This window comes from Chenopodium album, chromosome 14 (assembly GCF_948465745.1).
Source record: "Chenopodium album chromosome 14, dcCheAlbu1.1, whole genome shotgun sequence".
In the NCBI taxonomy this organism is placed as follows: Eukaryota; Viridiplantae; Streptophyta; class Magnoliopsida; order Caryophyllales; family Amaranthaceae; genus Chenopodium; species Chenopodium album.
In genome coordinates, this window is record NC_137847.1 from 48,526,467 (window position 1) to 48,547,865 (window position 21,399).

Sequence of the window (21,399 nt, forward strand, 5' to 3'; positions counted from 1 at the left end):
GATAAGAGGACCAAGTGATTAAACATCTTATTACCGACATGAAAAAAACAGAGGCTTAGAAAGTAGGAGAATTCTAGATACACAAAAAGATCTCTTAAAGAAATAAAGGGAGATTTACCTGCTTTAGTTACACATTCAAGTGACTCTTCAAATGCGTGAGGCTGAAGCAACAAGCGTTCACTCATCAAGCGCTTTCAGATACAACTGTTTCTCCTCCAGTTACAGTTACTTTCAGTGTTAAATATAGATTCAAGTTGAAAACAAGATCTCCATGTAACACAAATATTAACGGCATGTGAACTTTTCAAATATACACAGGCACAAATCAGCTATCGAATAGCTTGAAACATAACCCCTGTCAACAACTCTTCTAAGATCACAAAGCTTTCATCAATCATGCTAGTAACAGCCAATAACTAATTGACTAATCTCCAATGGAAAAAAAGTTAAATGAAAATATATTTCTATTTTTAAAGGCCAATCCGAAATTATGCCCCACAAAAACTAATGATGTTGCAATCAAAACCAACCACCTCTTTTTCAATATTTAAATGTATATTGCTGTGCATGTACTCATGTAGTGTGTAAAAGAAGCGTTCAAACTCAGAGCATGCCCACTATTCTATTGACTCCACTTGCATTGATGTGAAATAGTAATACAACCAACAAAGACTAAAAATAAGCCTATTAATTACAAGGTAATCTGATTGAACTACAAAAGCAAGGCCATAAGGAGAATCAGTTGAACTTAGGTTTAGGCATTGACTTGGAATGAGAATGAGGGGGACCAAGCTTTTGTATCCAATGAAGAAATCCCTTCCTATGATCTTGAAAAATAGAATTCTGTACTGACTTCAAGGTCCCATCATGGGCAAGTGAAGATTCAAACTGTTCAAGAACTTTCACGACCTGCCAAAACTCAGGCCTCTTCTCTGGCTGTGCAGACCAGCATTGTTCAATCAAAGCTCTCATGGCAGGAGGACAGCTCTTTGGGAAAGCAGGCCGCAAATTCTGCAATCTCGGATGGTTTTGGGTCAGATATAAGCTACTTGTGCATATTATTTACAAGATTTAAAAAGGAAGACACTGACAACAGTTCTAAAAGACTAATCTGCAAACTTGTAGCTAAATATCAACATCAATTGCTTTCATTATAGACAACAATACTATCCTCAATTCCTCAGTCCAAGGTATGAGATAGCTTTGAATTTTGGAAAAACACCAAGTCACCAAGATTGCTTGCCTCCTGAATCAAGTATGTGATACAAAATCGGAAAGAGGAAAAAAAAAATTATATTTGCACAGCTTGCAGCCTAGTTATATTACACTTAACAAAATCATTTGAGAGTAGAGACTTGTAACAGTGTAAGCTAGTACATTCAAATTACAATGAAACCACTTAAAATTGAATTTCAACAGGGGATAATAGGTTAACATAAACTTAAGAAAAATCAATTTTAAAGCATAATCTCAAACTAATTATCAGCCAAGGTGATGCTCTAGGCCAATGCAGATAATATGAGGTCAATATTGTTAAATTGATCTAATTGTTGATAAGAAATGAAATTTAATACATAAGAGAATATACATTAAAAAATAATTATTTGCATAAAAGTTAAACATTGTTTAGATGATTTTTTTTTCTTCTAATTTGAGAAGTTTCTCTCGCCTTTAGATACAAGATATTAGAGGTTAAGGTGGTTTAATAAACATAAATTTGTTGTAAATTAGATGGTAAGTTCTTCACACCTCTGACCAAAGCATATGATTCTTATCTTATTAGACACGTTTTTTTAACTGAAAAGGGATTATCTTTGAAATTGAAGCCGACTAAGAGTGACATGTGGCATGGTAGCGTATCTTACCATTAACATTTAATATTAATTGTAAATAAGTGGAAATTAAGCAAGTTGGATCCATCAAAAATTCCCACATAATAGAGACATGCAACTTGATATACAAGCAAACAAATACTAGCAAAACCACTGACTAGTAAGTAGTAATCACAAACAAACCTTATTAACAACAGCATAAGCGGCCTGGATAGGGGTCATGTCCTCATAAGGAATATTTCCTGATACCATTTCCCATAACATGAGTCCAAAGCTGTATACATCCACTTTCCTTCCGTAAGGTTTATGCCTAATCATCTCAGGGGCCATCCAGCGATATGTTCCAGGATCATCAGCGAAAGGATCACAATGTACTTCCTCACAAGCAATCCCAAAATCAGCAATTTTCATGCGAAAAGATTGATCAATCAAAACATTTTCAGGTTTGAGATCCCGATGAATGACACCTTGTGAGTGCACATAATCCATTCCACGAGCAATATCGAGTGCTACAGGGATTAATTTCTGTAAAGGAAGTGTTTCATTTTCAAGCTTGTGTAAATATGACCTCAAAGAACCCTCTGACAAGTATTCGGCAACGATGCAGAATACTGGCGGTTGCCTACATGCTGCCACAAACTGGTACAAACAAAATTGTAGATGATAATAAATTAATAATTCATTATATAAGGAAGCCAAATTATTGTCATCACCACATTCAGTATGAGATATAGTAAATGGTTTGCAACTACAATACAATTTAACAACAAAATCCTTATATCACTTCCAAAAAAAAAGATTAAAACTCCGTATCCTGGATGATACCAACAGCGAATCATGAAAAGATTGAAAACAACCCCATGAACACATATATATACTTAATATAATACTACGAAGTTCAATTCTAAATTAAAATCAGGAAGAATCAGCTGCAAATAATGGAAAATATGCAACAAAAAACATGGATACAGGATACCTTAAATAAAAAGAAACTCCCTATCCTACAAAGTGACAAATGGAGCAAAGCAAGTTTACCTTAATTACATTAGGATGGTGGAGGCGTGATAGAAGAGAAACTTCTCTATTAAACTGCTTCTCTAATCGAGAAGCCAAGCTTCCATTTTCGTCATCATCTGGTACTCTAATAATTTTCACAGCAACAGGTTCATCCTTGTATATTCCATGGTAAAGCCGACTATGAGCTCCATGAGCAAACCTAAGCCCAAGAAATAATTGTGAAAGATCGACCATGTAATCATCAGCAGCTTCTACAGATGTAACTTTTCCCCCTCCATGATCAAAGTACTTTGCCCAACCAGAATCCTTCCTCTGCTTCAATCTACCAAAACTTTTCATAGGAGAGAAACTCCTCAATGGACTAGTATTCCTCCCATTGGATTTCCTGCCGTCTTGAGAATCAAAACTAAAAGGAAAATCAATTGTTTTCTTATCAGACTCCTTCCTTCTCGGAAGAGGAGTAGACGATCTCTTTTTCTCCAACCGAGCTTCCTTAAATGTATCAGAAACAAAAGTTTCCGGCAGAGGTGATACAGATCTTTGCTTATTTGTCAACGGATTCTTTTGAATCTGAGGCTGATAAGGCTCTCCAACCTTGCGTACAGGGGTGGTATCAGGCTCCTTAGGCTTAAATTTCGGGATTTCAACTGTACGAAATCTTAATGGAACGGAGGCCAATTTAGATGAATCAAGTCGATGACACACGGTGTGCGAGTACTTTGCTCTCCTAATCCAGGAAGAAGACTCTTCATCCATTTGGCCTCCCACAAAATCAAAACCCTTAAAAACTACAAAATGTGATGATCAAAAATCTACTCGCACCCAAATATACAAACTCCTCCATCAAAACATAAACCCCAAACTATCAACACCGGAACCCAAAACCACATCCATCAACCTCATTACACTATGTATATACAAACCAAAATAGAGCTTCAAGCCCAGAATTTCTGAATACCCAGAAACCAACTAATCTTCGAAAATCGAATCGAATCGAATTTCAGAAATCTTAAGCCTGCGATTATTGACAAGAAACAATTTAACACCCACAAAAAGAAAACTACTTTCACAAAGAAAAATCAAAACTAAAAGTCAAATAACACCATTCCTAAAAGCCCTTTAAAATCCCAACTCAGATAAGATGCATAAACAATTCAATTAAAACCTAGAAAACGACAGCTATAGACGACTAAATTAGCAATCAAACAAACAAAGAAAGACATAATTAAGATAAATTATCGAAAATCATAAACAACCCAAAAAAAAAATTTAAAAAAAAACAATAAAAATGGCAAATTATTGCGAGAAATCAATGAAGAATAGCATCATCAACAGCAACAACAAATAATGTAATATTAATATTAAAAATAAGAAAGACCCAGAAACCATAAATGAGATTAAGAAAAAAAAATTAGCAAAAATGAATCGAAAATAAAATATGAATCAAAAGGAATTACATACCAGAAGGGTAGTTAGGAGAAAGTCAAAAGCATAATGTTTTTGAATTTTGAAATTTTTCTCTCTCCTCTTCAAACAATAATTAGAGAGGATGAAGGACAGGAGAATGAAGGAGAAATTAATCTCCCAAAATTCTGAAAAGTATGAGCAAGGTGTCCTTAAAGCTTTATATAACTTTTTTAAATTGATAAAAAGTGTCCTTTAATAGCATACGAATTGTATACGATGCTAAGGAAAGCGACAAATGTCAATATTGAAGTACAGTACTCCATATTTGAATTTTTTTTTTTTTCTTTTTTTTTTTCCTCAAATGTGGTAAGAAGAAGAAATACAGACCGTAGATGTGGAAAAATTTGGTCAATGGTAAATTGGTAGAATTCAAGTCAACAATAATAATTCGGCCTCAGATAGTAGCTTAAAACATTTTACTTTAATTTCTTACCACGTTTTTTATTAAATAGTTTCTCATGAAATTTATATTTTATTGAATAGGTTTTGATGTAAATTCTTTACTCCCTCCATTTTTAAATACTTGCTCCATTTCTCTTGAGCACGTATGTCGATGCTAATCTTTGATCAATAATATTTTTAATTATCAATAATTATAAATTTTAACAATTGAAAATTAATAATCTATTCATTGAGATGATTCTAACAAGTACCTACAAGACTATATCTTTTCTTATTTATAAATCACAAACTTTAGTCAAAGTAGCACAAATAAATAGTGCAAAAAATAGAAATGGAGCAAGTATTTAAAAACGCAAGGAGTATTTATTTATTTTGTATCTTTCACTAAATATTTTGACCCGATTGAAAATTGTATAAAGAAGAAGGTTAGGGGATTGAAATTCAAAACCACATTGTTCAATATTTCTCTAAGCTGTTTATAGAGGAGAATGAGCCTACTATCTTCGATGTGCCATAAGATATTTTTCCCGAATTATCCCCTCAAGACTGGAGCAGTTTAGTTCGACCTTATTCAAGGTTGGAGATTGATGAAGTGATAAAAGAAATGGGATCGTTAAAAGCCCCGGGTCCAGAAGGGTTCCAAGCCTTATTTTATCAAAAGAATTGGGATGTTGTGGCAAATACAGTGTATGAAACCATAATGCCTATCCTAGAGGGAAAAGGGCTTCCTGAGCAACTCGATGAGACCTTCATTGCTTTACTTCCGAAGATTGACAATCCAGAGCTCGCTTCTCACTTTCGGCCGATAGGACTTTGTAATGTTGCATACAAAGTGGTCACCAAGGTGATTGTCAACAGACTTAAACCGGTGCTTCCTCACTTGATATCGAACACACAGGCTAGCTTCGTTCTAGGTCGACAAATCACTGATAACATAGTGATAGTTCAAGAGGTGATTCATACAATGCGGAGAAAACAAGGGAAGAAAGGGTACATGACAATTAAAATTGACTTCGAGAAGGCGTATGACAGATTAAGATGGTCTTTCATTAGGGACACGATGGTACAAATGAATCTCCCGATTTTCATGATTGAAGTAATTATGGAGTGTTTCTCAACGGCTTCTTTGCAAGTTCTTTGGAATAGTGAACCCTCAAAAAGTTTTAAACAAAGTAGAGGAATTCGCCACGGTGATCCGCTATCACCATATCTTTTTGTGATGTGCATAAAATGGTTCTATCAAGTGATTGAAGAATCGATTATTCAAAAAAAGTGGAAGCCTATTTATGCGAGTCGTGATGGTCCAACATTATCCAATCTATTTTTTGCCGACAACATAATCCTATTTGTCGAAGCTACTGTTGAACAGGCAGAAAATATTCATGCTTGCTTAGATCGGTTCTGTCAAGTTTCAGGGCAAAAAATTAGCCTTGCTAAGTCTAGAGTGTATTTCTCGGCAAACGTGGATGAGGAGCAGCAGTAGTCAATTAGCACAGCATTATAAATGGAAGCAACCACAGATCTTGGGATGTATCTAGGCATGCCTACACTTACAAGTTGAGTCACGAAAGAAACTTTTAATCATCTATGTGAAAATATAGATAGACGGCTTTCCGGATGGAAGACAAAATATCTTTCTTTGGCTGGTCGCATTATTCTCGCCAAATCTTCTCTCTCGACAATGGCACTGCACACAATGCAATCGGCCAAAATCCCAAGGTCGGTGTGTGAAGAAATTGACAAAAAAAAACCTGAAGGTTTATTTGGGGAGGGAACGAAGATAAACAAAGGTTCACTTGATCTCCTGGGAAGTGCTGCAGCGACCAATTGAAAAGGGTGGGATAGGCATTTTCTCGGCAAAGCAAGTCAATGCAGCCTTCCTTACAAAGCTTGGGTGGAGGATGTTATTGGAGCCCAATGTTTTATGGTCGAGGGTGTTGCGTGCTAAATATTGTAAAGGCCGATGTGACATGGATATGTTTGAGCCCAAGGTTGGTATGTCGAATGTGTGGAGTGGGATAACGAAGAGTGAAAAAACTCTAAGTGAAGGTTTAAGAGTTGCGGTGGGCAATGGTGAAAAGACACTCTTTTGGGACCATAAGTGGGCCACGGATGAACCCCTTATCAGCATGGTTACCCAACCTCTTCCTATTAAACTAGCTGGTTCGACAGTAGGGGAAATGTGGGAGGAAGGCCACGGTTGGCGATGGAACATATTTGCTCCATATTTGGATCAAAGTAATTTGAGAAAATTACATAATTATGAGGTGCGGCCTGACCCTTCGATAGGTGATCTTGTCTATTGGAAAGATGGTGAGAAAGGTAAGTTTACAATTAAATCTGCTATTCAAATTATGAAGCACCACACGGATGTACTGGATGAGAACTGCTGGGATGTTGTATGGCAAGCTCCAGTTCAACAAAGAATCAGGGCCTTCATGTGGTTAGCTTGCATGACCGTGTGTTAGGGAATTTGAACCTCTTCAAGAGGCGAATGACAGATAATCCCAAGTGCTACATTTGTGGTGCTGCGGAGGAAAGCACCTTGCATATCATTCGGGATTGTCTGCTGCAAAATTGGTGAGGTGAAAGGTTGTGGACGAATCTATTATGCATAGATTTTTTCAGGGAAATATCAAAGACTGGATAATTGAAAATGCTAGGGATGATGGGCTGGAAGGAAAAGAATCATGGCCGATGTTTTTTGGCATAGCAGTTTGGTGGATATGGAGATGGAGAAATTGTTAGGTGTACAATTGAAGAGATGAATTACCTATTGATATTGGGGCATTTTCTCCAAGTTCGATATGATGAAGCACGTCGAGCAATTTGGGATTCTTTAGAGGACACAGAGAAGAAGAAGCATACAAGGTTCCGGCGAATATCACTTGGCATGCTCCCCCTTATGGCTGGTATGTACTAAATTGTGATGAAGCAGCCAAAGGGTGCCCTGGACCAGCTGGTGGTGGTGGCATCATTCGTGATTATGCAGGAAATCAGATTGCTTCTTTTGCTGCGAATTTTGGGTATAGTACTACCTTTAGAGCTGAAGTACTAGCTCTTGTAAGGGGATTGGAGATAGCACGAAATTTGCAAATTGATAAGCTCAAAGTTCAGCTTGACAATCAAGCCCGTGTTCACGCATTACACACCCAAAAAGTGGCTTATGGTGAAAACATCCATGACATTCGGCAATGCCTCAAGCTACTCAATGATGATCGATGATAAGTAAAAGTCGTGCACGTTTTCAGAGAAGGCAATAGAGCGGCGGATTGGTTGGCTAACCATGGAGTCATTCAGGACTCTCGATTAGATTCTTTTAATAATAATGTTATGGTGGAACTTAGTCGTATCTTAGAAGAGGATATTCGAGGTGTGGCTTTGCCACATCTAATCCCTCCATTGGTAGTTTGTCTCTTCTTTTCTAGCTTTGTGTGCGTGTGTTTTGTTCTCTATTTTCGTTCTTTTTCTTCTTTGGATGTAAGCATATTCATTTGAATAAAAAAAAAAAAAAAGAGGGTAGGGGCTTTTTCATCCTATCAATATTTTCAACCGGAGTTTGATCACACAACATAAGATTGTGACTACTGTCTAATGTGAGGTGCAAAGAGCCAAACAATGTACTTTCTCTCTAGGTCACCCTTTTTTTTTTTACAAGTGTAAACATTGTAATCCTCAATAATTCCATGTTTAAATCCAATTTTATATGTTCATCTTTGTCAATGACACGGTTATCCATATTCGACACGGGTACGTGATCAAGTGTCCGACTCGACTGTTTTGTGGGAAAAATTCATGATTTTGAACTCTTAAAAAAAAAAAAAAGTGTCCAAGTGTCTTATAAGTTACAACCCATATCTGAGTATCAAGGGTCTGACACAGGTAGTTCAGATGAAATGAAGAGTCCGAGTAATTTAAAATTTCATAATGGCATAAAATAAAATAAGGACAATGGAGTATAAACTCATTTAATTCTTCTATTTTATTTTTTATCTAAAATCGTTTATGTGCCACGTCATTCCCCTCTTATAGTATTGTGCCACATCATCACTTAATGACACGTCATTACCAATTAACAAATCATTCCAACTATTATTAAAAAGTCATTGATGGATTTCGAACACTAGACCTCAAGGAAACAAGATCTACTTTCTTACCATCTTAGCCAATAATAATTGATGCCATCTATACATATAAATATAACTATAAATGACATGCATCAATTAAAAGGGAAATACGAGATAAGCAATTTGAAAAAAAAAATAAGAGGAAAAAAATCAACATTTCACAAACAATAAGGTGTTAAAAATTATCTTTCTATACTCTTTATCAATTAGTAAAATTATTTTTAACATTTATGCATAACATACATAATCGATGATAATATATTTCATTTTGTCAAAAAAGATGATCATATATTTCATAAAAAAAACAATTTAATCAAAGTGGTAACCCGGTGCAACGTCCGGGTCACCCACTAGTTATATGTGAAATTAAACCCTTTCTTATTAATTAATTGGCTCAACTTTTATTATTTTGGTCAATTAGTATGATAGAAAATCCGTTAAATAAGACTCGGCTCACTTCATAAAAAATTTACTCTTGGACTAAATTATTATTCCATTGTAAGGGTATTTAAAGGTTGGATTCTCTCCTACCTCAGCTCTTCTCTTTACCTCCCAAAACCTAGCCCATAAATACGAAGGTTGACATGATCTAATATGATATTTCCTCCGTTTCTTTTCAGTTGACACGTTTTTTTAGTCACGTCTGCCAGTACATAACTTTAACCATTTATATCTTTAATTACCGATAAGCAAAAATTATGAAAAGTTGATATTTTGATAATATATATTGTGATGAATCTAACAAAATCCCACATAACTATATTTTTCATTACATATAAAGCACAAAACACGGCCAAAGAGAAGTGTGTAAATAGTGTTAAAGTCAAAACGTGTCACCTAAAAAAAACGGAGGTATTATCTGGCATTATGAGATAAACCACCGTGCATAAGTGCATAACATGTGAATAAGGTAAACATATTGTGCTAACAAACAATCTTGTGCTCGACTTAATCAGGACTAGTAGTGGACGAATGTGGGGCCCATGTGTCAAATAATGATATAATATTCGATTGCATAGTAAAACCGTATAATGAAGGAGATATTATAATACCAACTTTTATAATTTTATACTATTATATAATTACATACTTAAATAATCTAAATTATAAATTAGCAAACAAGCTAATCAAAATGACACTCTTTACTTAGGAGACCTAATATTTAGGTCCCTCGCCCTATTGTCATCCCTTGTATACGAGCCTCACCCACTATTATTAGAGAGAGGGGAAAAAAAGAAGGGAAAAGTAGAATTTATGTCACAAAATAAAACGGGAATATGAAGGAATATCCAATTGTAAGCATCAAAATGATGAAATATTTGAAGGGAAAGTGGAATAAGGGTCCCCCACGAAAATAGGGGGGGCTGAGCGGCTGAGCCTAATAAACATGAAGTCAGGAGAAAAAGACGCTTAAATTGCATATATCTAATTCCTCTGGTAAGGCGCAAATATGCTTCCAAATTCCGTGAATGATAGATTAAGATTGCGTCTTTGTCATGGAATGAACAAATCAAATGTATGTAATTATGATTGCTTTAATAAATATCTAAATGTTGTTGAAACAGTTAAACTTTTATGTCATCGACTACTATAGATTACGAAGTATTTATTGCTCTCAAATCCCGCCATCTATACAAAGTATATTAAAAAGAGTTAAAATAAAGGTTTTATATAATGTGATGCATTATAGACTTATAGTCTTGACCTTTTATGTCATATATTAAATTTTAAAACATGTAAATATAAGTTATACAAGAACTTGACATGCAACCTCAAAATATCACATTCAATGTTTATTACTAAGCTATATCACATTTCATGTTTACTTTTGAAAACAATGTATTAAATGTGCAATATTTATATTCCATTAGAGCATTGTTTAGGCGCAAGTAACTTTTTTTTTTCTTTTTAATCAATAATTGTTTGTGAGGAGACAATCATGTCCGGACAAATAAAACTTCTTGAAGACAAATAGAGAAATATAAAGTTTTTTTTCCTAACTTGGCATTGATATAAACGTGTCAAAGTTCTTCTGATTTTACTGAAAAACCCACTAGCAGCATATGTCTTTCATTTTTTAAATGAATGTATTAACAACATTTTAACAATAAATTTGTTTTAAATGATTGGTAAAAATATGTGATCAAGAACTCCGTAGCATAGAAATAGTGCAGACTTATAAGCAATTTAAATTAACCAAGGAAGTATTAACTATTAAGTGATAAATGATGATTCAAAATGAAATGAGCCTAAGAATTTTCTTGTTTTATGTTTTATTATGCTAAAGCAATTTATTAAAAAGGTAAAAATTATGGCTTGAACCCGTGATTTCTTTACACTTGGTTATGTTTGAGAGAAATTTAGCATCTAACCGATAATTATTATCTGAGCATGCCAAAACATAAAAGTAAGAATGTAATTGATCTTTTGGTTCAAGTATGTTATAGAATTTTTTTTTTTATTATTTTTTTTATTTTTTTGCTTTTTGGATATTTTTGAATTCCCTTTTTGCTACTTTAATGATTTTCATATGAATCATTTCAACTATAAAATTGTTGGAGGTTTTCAATTGATCTTTTATTACAAGTATGTTCTTTATTATAACTCCTTATTGGTTTTACTCATTTATTGTTTTTATACGTAATTTAAAGTTCTATTCACTTTAACTTTATTTATTCTATAACAATTTTTATTATTTTTTGTTAATTTTTTTAAATCATCCACCACTCATGAAAAATGAAGGGAATATTATTAATCTACTATGTCAAACCATGGAGGCATGGAGTACTCCCTTCTTATTTTTAAGTGTCCTTATTTGATTTTGGCACTATTTAATACACCACCTTAACCAATATTATATGTGTAATACTTCTTCCACTCTAAATTAAATGACACGTTTTGATTTTTGACACTATTCATTAACTTTGCTTGACTAACATTTGTGATTTTAGGTATAAAAAACCATAGTCAATATGTACTTAATTAAAATTCAATTTTTAGTATTTTTTACAATAATATAATTAAAGATATATTCGATTGAACTTTTGCATTGGCAAACGTGATATAAGAAATGTGTCATCTAATTTGGAACGAAGGAGATATGTTTTATACGTAAGATCAAACATAGTCCTCACATGGGTACTTGTTAGAATTATCCCAATATAAGTTTTGAATATCAATTTTTTATAGGAAAAATTGCCACCATTAGTCCTAACTTTGCTCCATCCGCCAATAATAATCCCAATTTCAGTTTATTCCCTAGCACTCCCAATTTTACACCCTATTAATTTTTATCACCGCCAAGTGACTTGGATCCGGTTGAAGAGGTAAACTTTGCTGACTTGTGATTATTTGCACACATGTAGCAACATGATAGGTTAAAAAAGAAAAAAAAATAAAAAATAAAAAAAATCACTATCCCGGTATCCCCTTCCCTTAGCCATGGCCAGCCTCCCCTTCACTTGCTGCCATGACAACCCAACCCCCTTTCCCCCTGGAGCGTTGGCCGTTGTAATCTTCTTCTTCATCTCCGTCTTCCTTCTCCTGCCCTCCCGCTTCTCTTTCTCGGTCTCCTTCTCCTTCTCCGTCCTCCTCTTGTCTTCTCCCTCTCCCCGTCCTCCCTTTCTCTTCTTTCTACTCATTTCCCAACCCAACCGGACGCCGTTACCGCCACGCCAAACCCCCCGCCACCCTTCAACGCCTAATGCCGCCCTACCCTGTATTTGCTTTTGATTTTGTATGGTTTTTAAAGTCAATTTCGACTATGGAAATTCTAGAGTTTTCATGGTCGAATTTGGCCTAATTAACCAAATTTGAGGTGAAATTCGAAGCCAATTTCTAATTTAAGGTATGTTTTCGTGTTTGTGGTGGTTATTCTTGGTGGTGGTGGGTCTAGGGTAAGGGTTAGGGGTAGGTGTGGATTTGGTTGCTCGTGTTTGTGGTAGTGGTGGGGTTTTGCTGTTCGTGTTTGTGGTAGTGGTGGGGTTTTGCTATTCATGTTTGTGGTGGTGGTGGGGTTTGGCTATTTGAGTTTGTGGTGGGTCTTGGCTATTCGGGTTATTCGCAGGTAGATGGCACCAGGGGGAGGGAGGAGAAAGGGGTCTGGCGTAGAAGGCAGCGGGTAAGTCGAAATTTGCCGGAGAAAGCTGCCTCCCTGCCGGAAATGACAGGGGCAGACTCGGGAGCCACCTCTCGGAGGTAGCAGGCCTGCCACCTATTGGCTGCTGTTGGGTAAGGTTGGTTTATTTATTTATTTTTTTGAATTTTTATTTTATTTAAATTTTTTTTTGAACCTATCACGTATTGACACGTGTCTGGTAACTTTCTACATTAGGTTGGATGACCGGTTGGGGATGATAAAAATTAATAGGGTGCAAAGTTGGGAATGATAGAGAATAAATTGAAGTTGGGATTAATATAGGCGGATGGAGCAAAGTTGGGATTCATGGTGACAACATTTCCTTTTTTATATTTCATACTTTACATAGTGTTAATTAAAGATATTATTGATCAAATAGAGGGAACGTCCTAAGGAGTACGAGTTTTAATCAACTAGATTTTAATCAAAGTCAGGCCCAATTTATTCCGGACTAGGCCATCCAATACAAAATTAGTTTTGCAAAAAGTAGTTGGGCCTTCCATAATTTCGCAAAGAGCTTGCTGGATTAGATTATTCGAGCCCAACTTAATATACGGGTTCAGACCTCAGATTTCCCGCTAAAGATGGGCCAAGATGCCTAACTCAAGCCAGTTGTGCACAACTGTGGATTGATGTTGCCCCTTTCCCTTTTGCCTCTTGGAACTTTGGAAGTCATCAACTGTGGGAGGATCCACAACCAAAATTAAAATGTCATAACGATTTTGGTGAGAATCGACCCGTATTATAGCAATTGAAAATCAAAATAGTTAAATTCTTAATTGTTTAGCAATTGAATCAAAGTCTATTACATATAAACTTTACTAAATAACAAGAGAAAGTACTCCGTATTAAATTCTTTTCAATCAACTATTAACTAACAAGAAAATTGGTAACAAGAAATGAAGATTTCACACTATTGCAAAGCCAACTTTGGAAATCTAAAGTCACAACTACAACACACACTCTTACCTACTATACTAGTAATACATTCCGCAATTCCTATACACTCTTCAAGACTAAAGAAACGATCATTGATTACATACAATACAAAATAAAATGATGAAAACCCGCGAAATGGAGGAATTGTTACACAACTGCAACTGGTTTCCTATGCATATCCATCAATGCTATTGTTAGCATAGAAGCTGTCCGTGCAGGCTTGCTAATTTGACTCGAATTAACGCGATTTGCTGGTGCATTAACCTCCTCTTTTCTCTCATAAGGAGTGCTAAACCACTTTGCTTGCTTGTATTTTTGCTTCCTCCATGGTCCCATGTGCATTTTCTTGTCCTTCATGCACTTCTTGGCTGCAGCACACAATACCTTGATCAAGGCCTTTAGTCGTTCGGCTTTCCCTACAAAGACCTCGGGCAAGCGATTGACTAATCGGTTGTAATCGTCGCTTGCTCTTGCTATCTCAAAGTCCGCTCTGAAACTTATTTCGATTATCACCCTTACTTCTCCCCTTTTCGAGCTTGAATTATCAACTACATCAATGAATGTGTGCTCACCTGTTGAAGAAATGTGTAAACATTTAGCACAAACATTCCAATTAATTGTGCTAAAACAAAAATAACTCGAGCTCTAACATTCACTTAGAGGTCAAGAATTAAACGATACACATAAAACCCTTAGAGTTGTATATAAGAATCAAAAGTGAAGAGTATTAACTTAATAAAATATCAGTATTAATTACATTGATCAACTCGTAATTCAGTATTCATTCATAATCCTATTATAATATAAAGAATGTATTAAATGGTAATATATACCCCTGCACAAAGCCCCTTTATTTTCCTCCTTCGCCTTAGCTAGTAAGGCGAAGGGGAATTTTCGATTGGTTTGTCTATGTTGCTACTCTCAATTTTGATGGGTATTTTCGTCTTTGTCTTAGTATATTACTGTACTACTTATTGTGCAGTGGGTTTTTGGAGTTATTATGCTACATCTTTAATTTAAGCAAATTCAAAGTATGGATCATTAGTCAATTCAATCCCACTTAAGTAACGCTGGCTGGATCTAGATCCAAGTCCATAAAGATCTAATTGTAGAGTAACCAACAAACAACTTGCATTATGGCCCCCTTATATGAAAAACAGATTCCTTGATGAAGATATTAAACTAGTAAAGACAAAGGGCAATAAAAAAAGACGAATAAAAATTTGATAGTGAGGTTAGTCAATTTCGTCTACAAAGATTAATACTTTTAATAACACCAACAATTAGAGGTGGGTGGTTAACTAAAACTTTAACCGACTACAAAATACGGAGTATAATAGTGTATAATTTCTAGAGGATTTTATTAAGGAATTAAAATCAAAGAAGTAAATTTGTCGAATTCAACTAGCAAAAAAAAGGAAGTTAAATTATGGACTTTTAGCTTTCAGACTTTATAAACTTTTGAGGTACTTTATTTTTACGATAAATACTATAAATAATACTAATCCGTAGATGTTTCCAAATACTCGTTACATGTACATATCATTGAATGAGATCTATACCAACTTTCAATCCACCATATAAATAAGATTAAAAAAATACAAACAAGAAAAGGTATAAGAAATTAAAGGTAGGCAGACCCGTAAAATTCGATCCAAAACTTGCTCAAAATACTTATCAAATGACACAGATCCAGCACATACAACTAACTATATTGAATACTTTAGAAAATCTTCCAATATTAGTTTTGACACTTTTGACCATTTATGCATTTGATTGAGCAGTGTAAAATAAGCAATTTGGTAACTATGAAAATATTATTAATTTTATAATTAATTGAAACTTTGGAATATTTTATATCTTACAAATAATACCCAAAGTTATACGGAGTAACTAATATTTAACGGATGTAGTATTTTAATTTTATTTAGAATTAGAATATTTTTATTAGAGTCATGTCATCAATGCACAATCATATTTTTATTAATTAACTGACGATTATACATATTTTTATACGAGTAGTCGAGTAGATAGCTATCAATATTAAATTGGTACGAGTTAAAATTATTCGAAACCTGACTATTAATTACGGATAGATAATATTATAAATGGAAATAATTTTAAAGAACGGAGATAATATTATTTACAATAAGAATATGAACAATTCGAATTTATACCTGCAGGGATTTCTGGTGTACTTCTCCATTTAGTCAGGCAAATCGCGCTGCTGTATCCGGCGTTTCGAAGCCGACTAGAAACCTCTCTTATCAAGCAACTTCGGCAATTGTTTCCCGCCACTGCTTTGCCGCATTTACAATAATGCCCTTGACCTTGCAACTCTTTCAATGCCTCTTTCGTCACATTTCTAATACCTGTTTCTAGAGATGTAGTCCGGCATAATGTCGCCTGTAATTTATCATACAAATATGTTACATGATTATTAATAAATTAGTTCGAGACAATCTCATGCAAAAGTTCATATGTTATCTAATAGTCGTATTTTCTTTTTGAAGGAATACTCACATATATTATAATTTCGTACTAAAAAATAATCTGATTTAAAAATTATAAACTTAAAGTGACCTCATTTAGAACGATTTATCATAGTTGTGTAATGATTCTGGTGAAGTTATTAATCCTAGCTAACAAACTTAATTACCAAGACATTCAATAATCTATATTTCGTACATATTATCAGTTGGTACAATAATTTAAATTTTATAAATTGAACGAAAAAAAACAAAAATTTGCATGAACCATTTTAAAGTCGTATGAAACTTAATTCAACCAACTCTATTTTATATTTTTGCAGGGGTGTTTTGAAATTTCCCTATAAAAATCAAAAAAACATTTCTAGTATAAAACCCCATGAAATTAGCTATATGAAATGATTAATTATCATATAACCAACCCTAAAAAGTTAGCTAATTAATATAGAACTCAAAAGAAAACAAAGATAAAACTATACCTGCAAAAGATTATGCTGATTTTCCCAAAAAGTCTTATTTTCTTCAAAACTATTCCCCGAATTCTCCCCTTCTTCCTCATCATCAAATATAGCATCACCCTCTTGATGATACCCTTCGTTACTCGTCGTGCTCTCAATAGACCCCTCCAAAAACCCGAACACCGAATCCGACGAGCTAACCGCTAGCTCGTCGTAATACTCCAACTTTTCGTCGCCCATCGAATTATCATACGCCAACACCCGGCGACCCGCCGGGAACCTTCCCGGTGCTCCGGTGATAGCCATATATTATAATATAACACGTGTTACCACAAGAAAGAAAGGGAGGGATATTCTAGTAGTAGGTTTATTTTTGTTACCACAAAAATTTGATGGTATTTGTTGTTTTATGTGAATTTTAAGGGGTTGGTTTTATAGTTATATTTATAAGGCGAATGATGTTTAAAAATGGGTCCCACAAATTTGGATCAACATGGGACCATCGAGTCGCCGCGCATATGGTGAACTAGGAGTAGACTGTAGACAGCTAAGTTCCACGTCAGATTCTTACTATTGTTTTGTTCAATAATTTTCTCAAAAATTTAATTTAAGTTACCTTTAGCTTGTTATTTTTGGTTGTGATACTTTTTGGATATACTTCATACTTGTATAATATGCTCGAATATTCTCATTTTTTCTTTGGTTTATCCTCTTTCATTATTAATTCATTTTTGTGTAGTTTTTGCTTTTGGGGGGATCCAGTTTGGAATATTTTAAGAAATGCTAGGAATATATATAGCATTTTTACAAAGTTTATGGACAACTAGCAAAGGTAATTTATATTGTAATTTATACGGTAGGATCTTGTTGTACCTTGACATTCTCGTATTTGATGTAACAAAATTGTATTTTATAGTACTCTTTTGAAGAAATTTTCTAATTGAACCTAATATGTAATGCTGTAACATGTGCATAATAGAATTGGGATTGCCTAAAATTGTATTTTATACTCCCTTCATTTCTTAATTAGATTTCTACTTTTATCATTTATTTCTCACATAATAGAGAGAAGTAGGAATCTAATTAAGGGATGGGGGGAGTAATACTCTTTTAAAAAGGGATCGTCTCCTAACATGAGTATATAAATAGTGTAAAAGTTAAAATGTTACACGTAAATTAAAGAGAAAATGCGAATCTCAATGTATACTTTAATAACAAAGTTTTTGTATGGAGTACTATATAGTATAGTAAAAGCAATGGAAGTATATGCTAAGAGAATTTCTCTTGTAATGAGAATATCTAAGATCATATTTTTCAGTGTTAAGCTTTGTTTTCTGCCATTAAAGTTATATACTACTCCGTACTCCATAAATGATCAATAACAATGAATATATACTTGCAAATAATTTACGACTCCATGCAATTTTGTTAAAATAATGTACCGAGTAATACGGAGTAGTTTGTTAAAGCTAGGAAATATCAATATGGTAATGTTCCATTGAAGGAAAATGAACATAGCCGGAGAGTGGTAAGCAATACAGACGGCTTATGTGACAAGAAGAAGTACTAATGCGTCTTTCTCGTGTATGCATGCTGTATGTTTATGGAACAACCATGAGCAAAGGGACCCACCATTGCCAACAAGGATTTGATCTCATCTACATTTCTAGATTTCTCTATTCTATTTCGGTACGTGGCATCTATAAATTCACCTCATTACTTATTTTCCTAACTCTTATGATTAAAGAATTTTGTTTTTTTAAGGATCATGACTATAGATTTCATCTTTTCTCTATATTTTTGGTTGAGTGTATGATTCATTGACTCGGTAGTGACTAGTTCCAAAAATCTAGAACTCAAATAAATCAAATTAGTTTTAAAATCATCCTACATTCCTACCTCGCAGATTGAAATAAATTAATTTTTTGTTTTTTTTTTTTTTTTCAATAGGAAGAAAAAAAAACATTAGAAAACCCTTTTCATAAGGGGAAAATGAAATAAATCAAATTAGTTTCAAAATTTTTCCACCAAAAGTTGATTATTGTAAAATTATTATATGGTTAAAGTTAACAAGCATCATGAGTTGTTAGATAAGAGAATTAAAAGTGAAAATATATTATTTTAAGTAATATAATCCGTACTTCGTATTATTTAGTTCACTAACACCTCGGGTTAAAATTAAGATGTGCGGGATACATTTTTTACAACGAAAAATTATCTTAGACGTATTTAGTTGCTAAAGCAAATTATTGATTTTTTTTTTTTTTTTTTAAGATTAGGGAGGGGTGATTTAATTACATAATAATAGTCATTTGACACTTACAATCATCCCTTAAGTGATCTAAATTCTGAATGCAAGAATTAAACACTCCTAAACTAATGACATCACCGCTTCTGAATTGCTCCTGAATAATTTTAGATGTATTCGCATCGTGCTTGACGAAGCTCTATTGATGTATAGTCACAAGAGTAATAAAACTTGATTAGCCATCAAGATATGCAAATTTGCAAGACGAATCTTCTAAATCTGCACCCCTATACCAACAAACCCACAATTCTACAAATTTACAAGACGAATCTTTCAAATTTGTTTCCTTGTCTTGCACATACGAGAAACAAACAAACAAATAATACTAAACATCCCACCATTAGGGAACTGACTAAACCTTACATGAAGGGACTTACTAAACCCTACATAGAGGGACTAACTATAATCACCATACAGCTAGTGATTTTTATTGGCTAAAAACATAAATTGAAGAAGAATTTGGGGCTTACCATTGATAAAAATCGATGATAGCTCTTAAGTTTTACTATGGTGGCTAGGTTTGAAGATAAAGAATAGAGAAATTTTTAGGGTTTAAAGATTGAGAGATTTTTAGGGTTTGAAGATAGAGAAATTTATAAATTCTACAAATCAAAATATAACCCCAAAATCTTTATGTACTCTCATATTCAATTGTTGTTTTCAGTGTGTTTGTGAGTGAATTTATATTTATTCGACATTGGAAAATTTAGTTGAATATATATAATTATTGGTGTTTAATTTTCTCCAAGAAAAAAATAAAAAAAAAATGTGTAGAATTTGAGGGTGGAGGATTTGCAAAACTATATATTTGCTAAACTTTGTGAATACTTGGCTCAATTCTCATAATTATGGAACCTCAACATATAGAGTACAAGCAAACCTAGAATTAGCTTATCTTTGGTAACCTAGAAACTAGGAAACAATAACAAAAATAAACATAATTACCATAAATAAACTCTATCAAATATACTATAATATCTCGGAAAATATATCCACAATACCCCCCTCAAGTTGGAGCACGGGAGTCAAAAGTGCCCAACTTGGATAAAAGATTATCAAACTGCGACTTCCCAAGAGCCTTCGTGAAGATATCAGCTAATTGAGAAAAATTAGAAACATACGATGGAGAAATAAGACCTTCATTAATAGCATCACGAATGAAGTGACAATCAATCTCAATGTGCTTCGTCCGTTCATGAAAAACGGGGTTCTTTGCAATATGCAAAGCAGACTGACTATCACAAAACAACGGAATTGCCTTGGGATGATTAATAGCCATGCTCAACAACAAAGCTTTGAGCCATTTTAACTCACAAGTAGCCCCGGACATAGACCTGTACTCTGCTTCTGCAGAGGACGTTGAAACAGTAGGTTGTTTCTTAGTCTCCCAAGAGATGGGAGAATGACCAAGAATCACGAGCCAACCTGTTAGTGAACGACGAGTCAAGGGACATGCCGCCCAATCGGCATCACACCAACCTTGCAGAGACAACTCACTATCTGCACTTAACAAAATTCCTTGACCCGAGGTACCTTTCAAGTACCGAACCACTCGCAGAGCTGCCTCCCAATGCTCGGTGTGAGGAGCCTGCATAAACTGAGAAAGAATGTGAATAGAATATGCCAAGTCGGGTCGAGTGACCCCAAGATAAATCAATCGTCCCTCAAGCCTTCGATAAGCCTCGGGATCTGAAAGTAAGTCACCAGTAGCACGACCCAATTTATGATTTTGTTCAATGGGTAAGCCACTTGGCTTTTCCCCTAACAAACCAGACTCAGAAATGATATCCAAAGTATACTTTCTTTGGCACAAAAACAAACCTCTCGAACTACGGGAAACTTCAATACCCAAAAAATACTTCAAAGAACCGAGATCCTTCATCTTGAACCAATCACTGAGATAAGCTTTGAAACCAACTAGTGCGGCGGAATCGTTACCAGAAATAATAAGATCATCAACATACACCAAGACATTAATCTGAATTTTGCCTTTAATATATGTAAACAGAGAATAATCAGAGTAAGATTGTAAAAAGTTGTACTTTTTCAGAGTTGTAGTCAATTTTGCAAACCAACATCGTGGAGCTTGTTTCAAGCTATACAACGACTTTCTCAAACGACACACCAAATCAGGATCAGAACTCTCAAAACCAGGAGGCAATTTCATGTATACTTCCTCCTGAAGGTCACCATGCAGAAAGGCATTATGGACATCCATCTGA

At 34.4% G+C, this 21,399-nt stretch overlaps 2 protein-coding genes across 2 annotated transcripts; both read right to left on the reverse strand.

Moving 5' to 3' along the window:
- Positions 1-513: 513 nt before the first annotated feature.
- On the reverse strand, positions 514-4,464 carry LOC145577397 (serine/threonine/tyrosine-protein kinase HT1-like). Its single transcript, XM_081634815.1, has 4 exons — positions 4,311-4,464; positions 2,868-3,864; positions 2,016-2,471; positions 514-1,011 (listed from the first exon to the last, which is right to left on the reverse strand). The coding sequence occupies exons 2-4, from the start codon at positions 3,603-3,605 to the stop codon at positions 739-741; spliced, it is 1,467 nt and encodes a 488-aa protein (XP_081490941.1). The 5' UTR covers positions 3,606-3,864; positions 4,311-4,464; the 3' UTR covers positions 514-738.
- Positions 4,465-13,822: 9,358 nt separating this feature from the next.
- Positions 13,823-17,271, reverse strand: LOC145579407 (uncharacterized). Its single transcript, XM_081636655.1, has 3 exons — positions 16,891-17,271; positions 16,100-16,328; positions 13,823-14,494 (listed from the first exon to the last, which is right to left on the reverse strand). Exons 1-3 carry the CDS (start codon positions 17,173-17,175, stop codon positions 14,070-14,072), a joined length of 939 nt encoding a protein of 312 aa, XP_081492781.1. The 5' UTR covers positions 17,176-17,271; the 3' UTR covers positions 13,823-14,069.
- Positions 17,272-21,399: the final 4,128 nt, after the last annotated feature.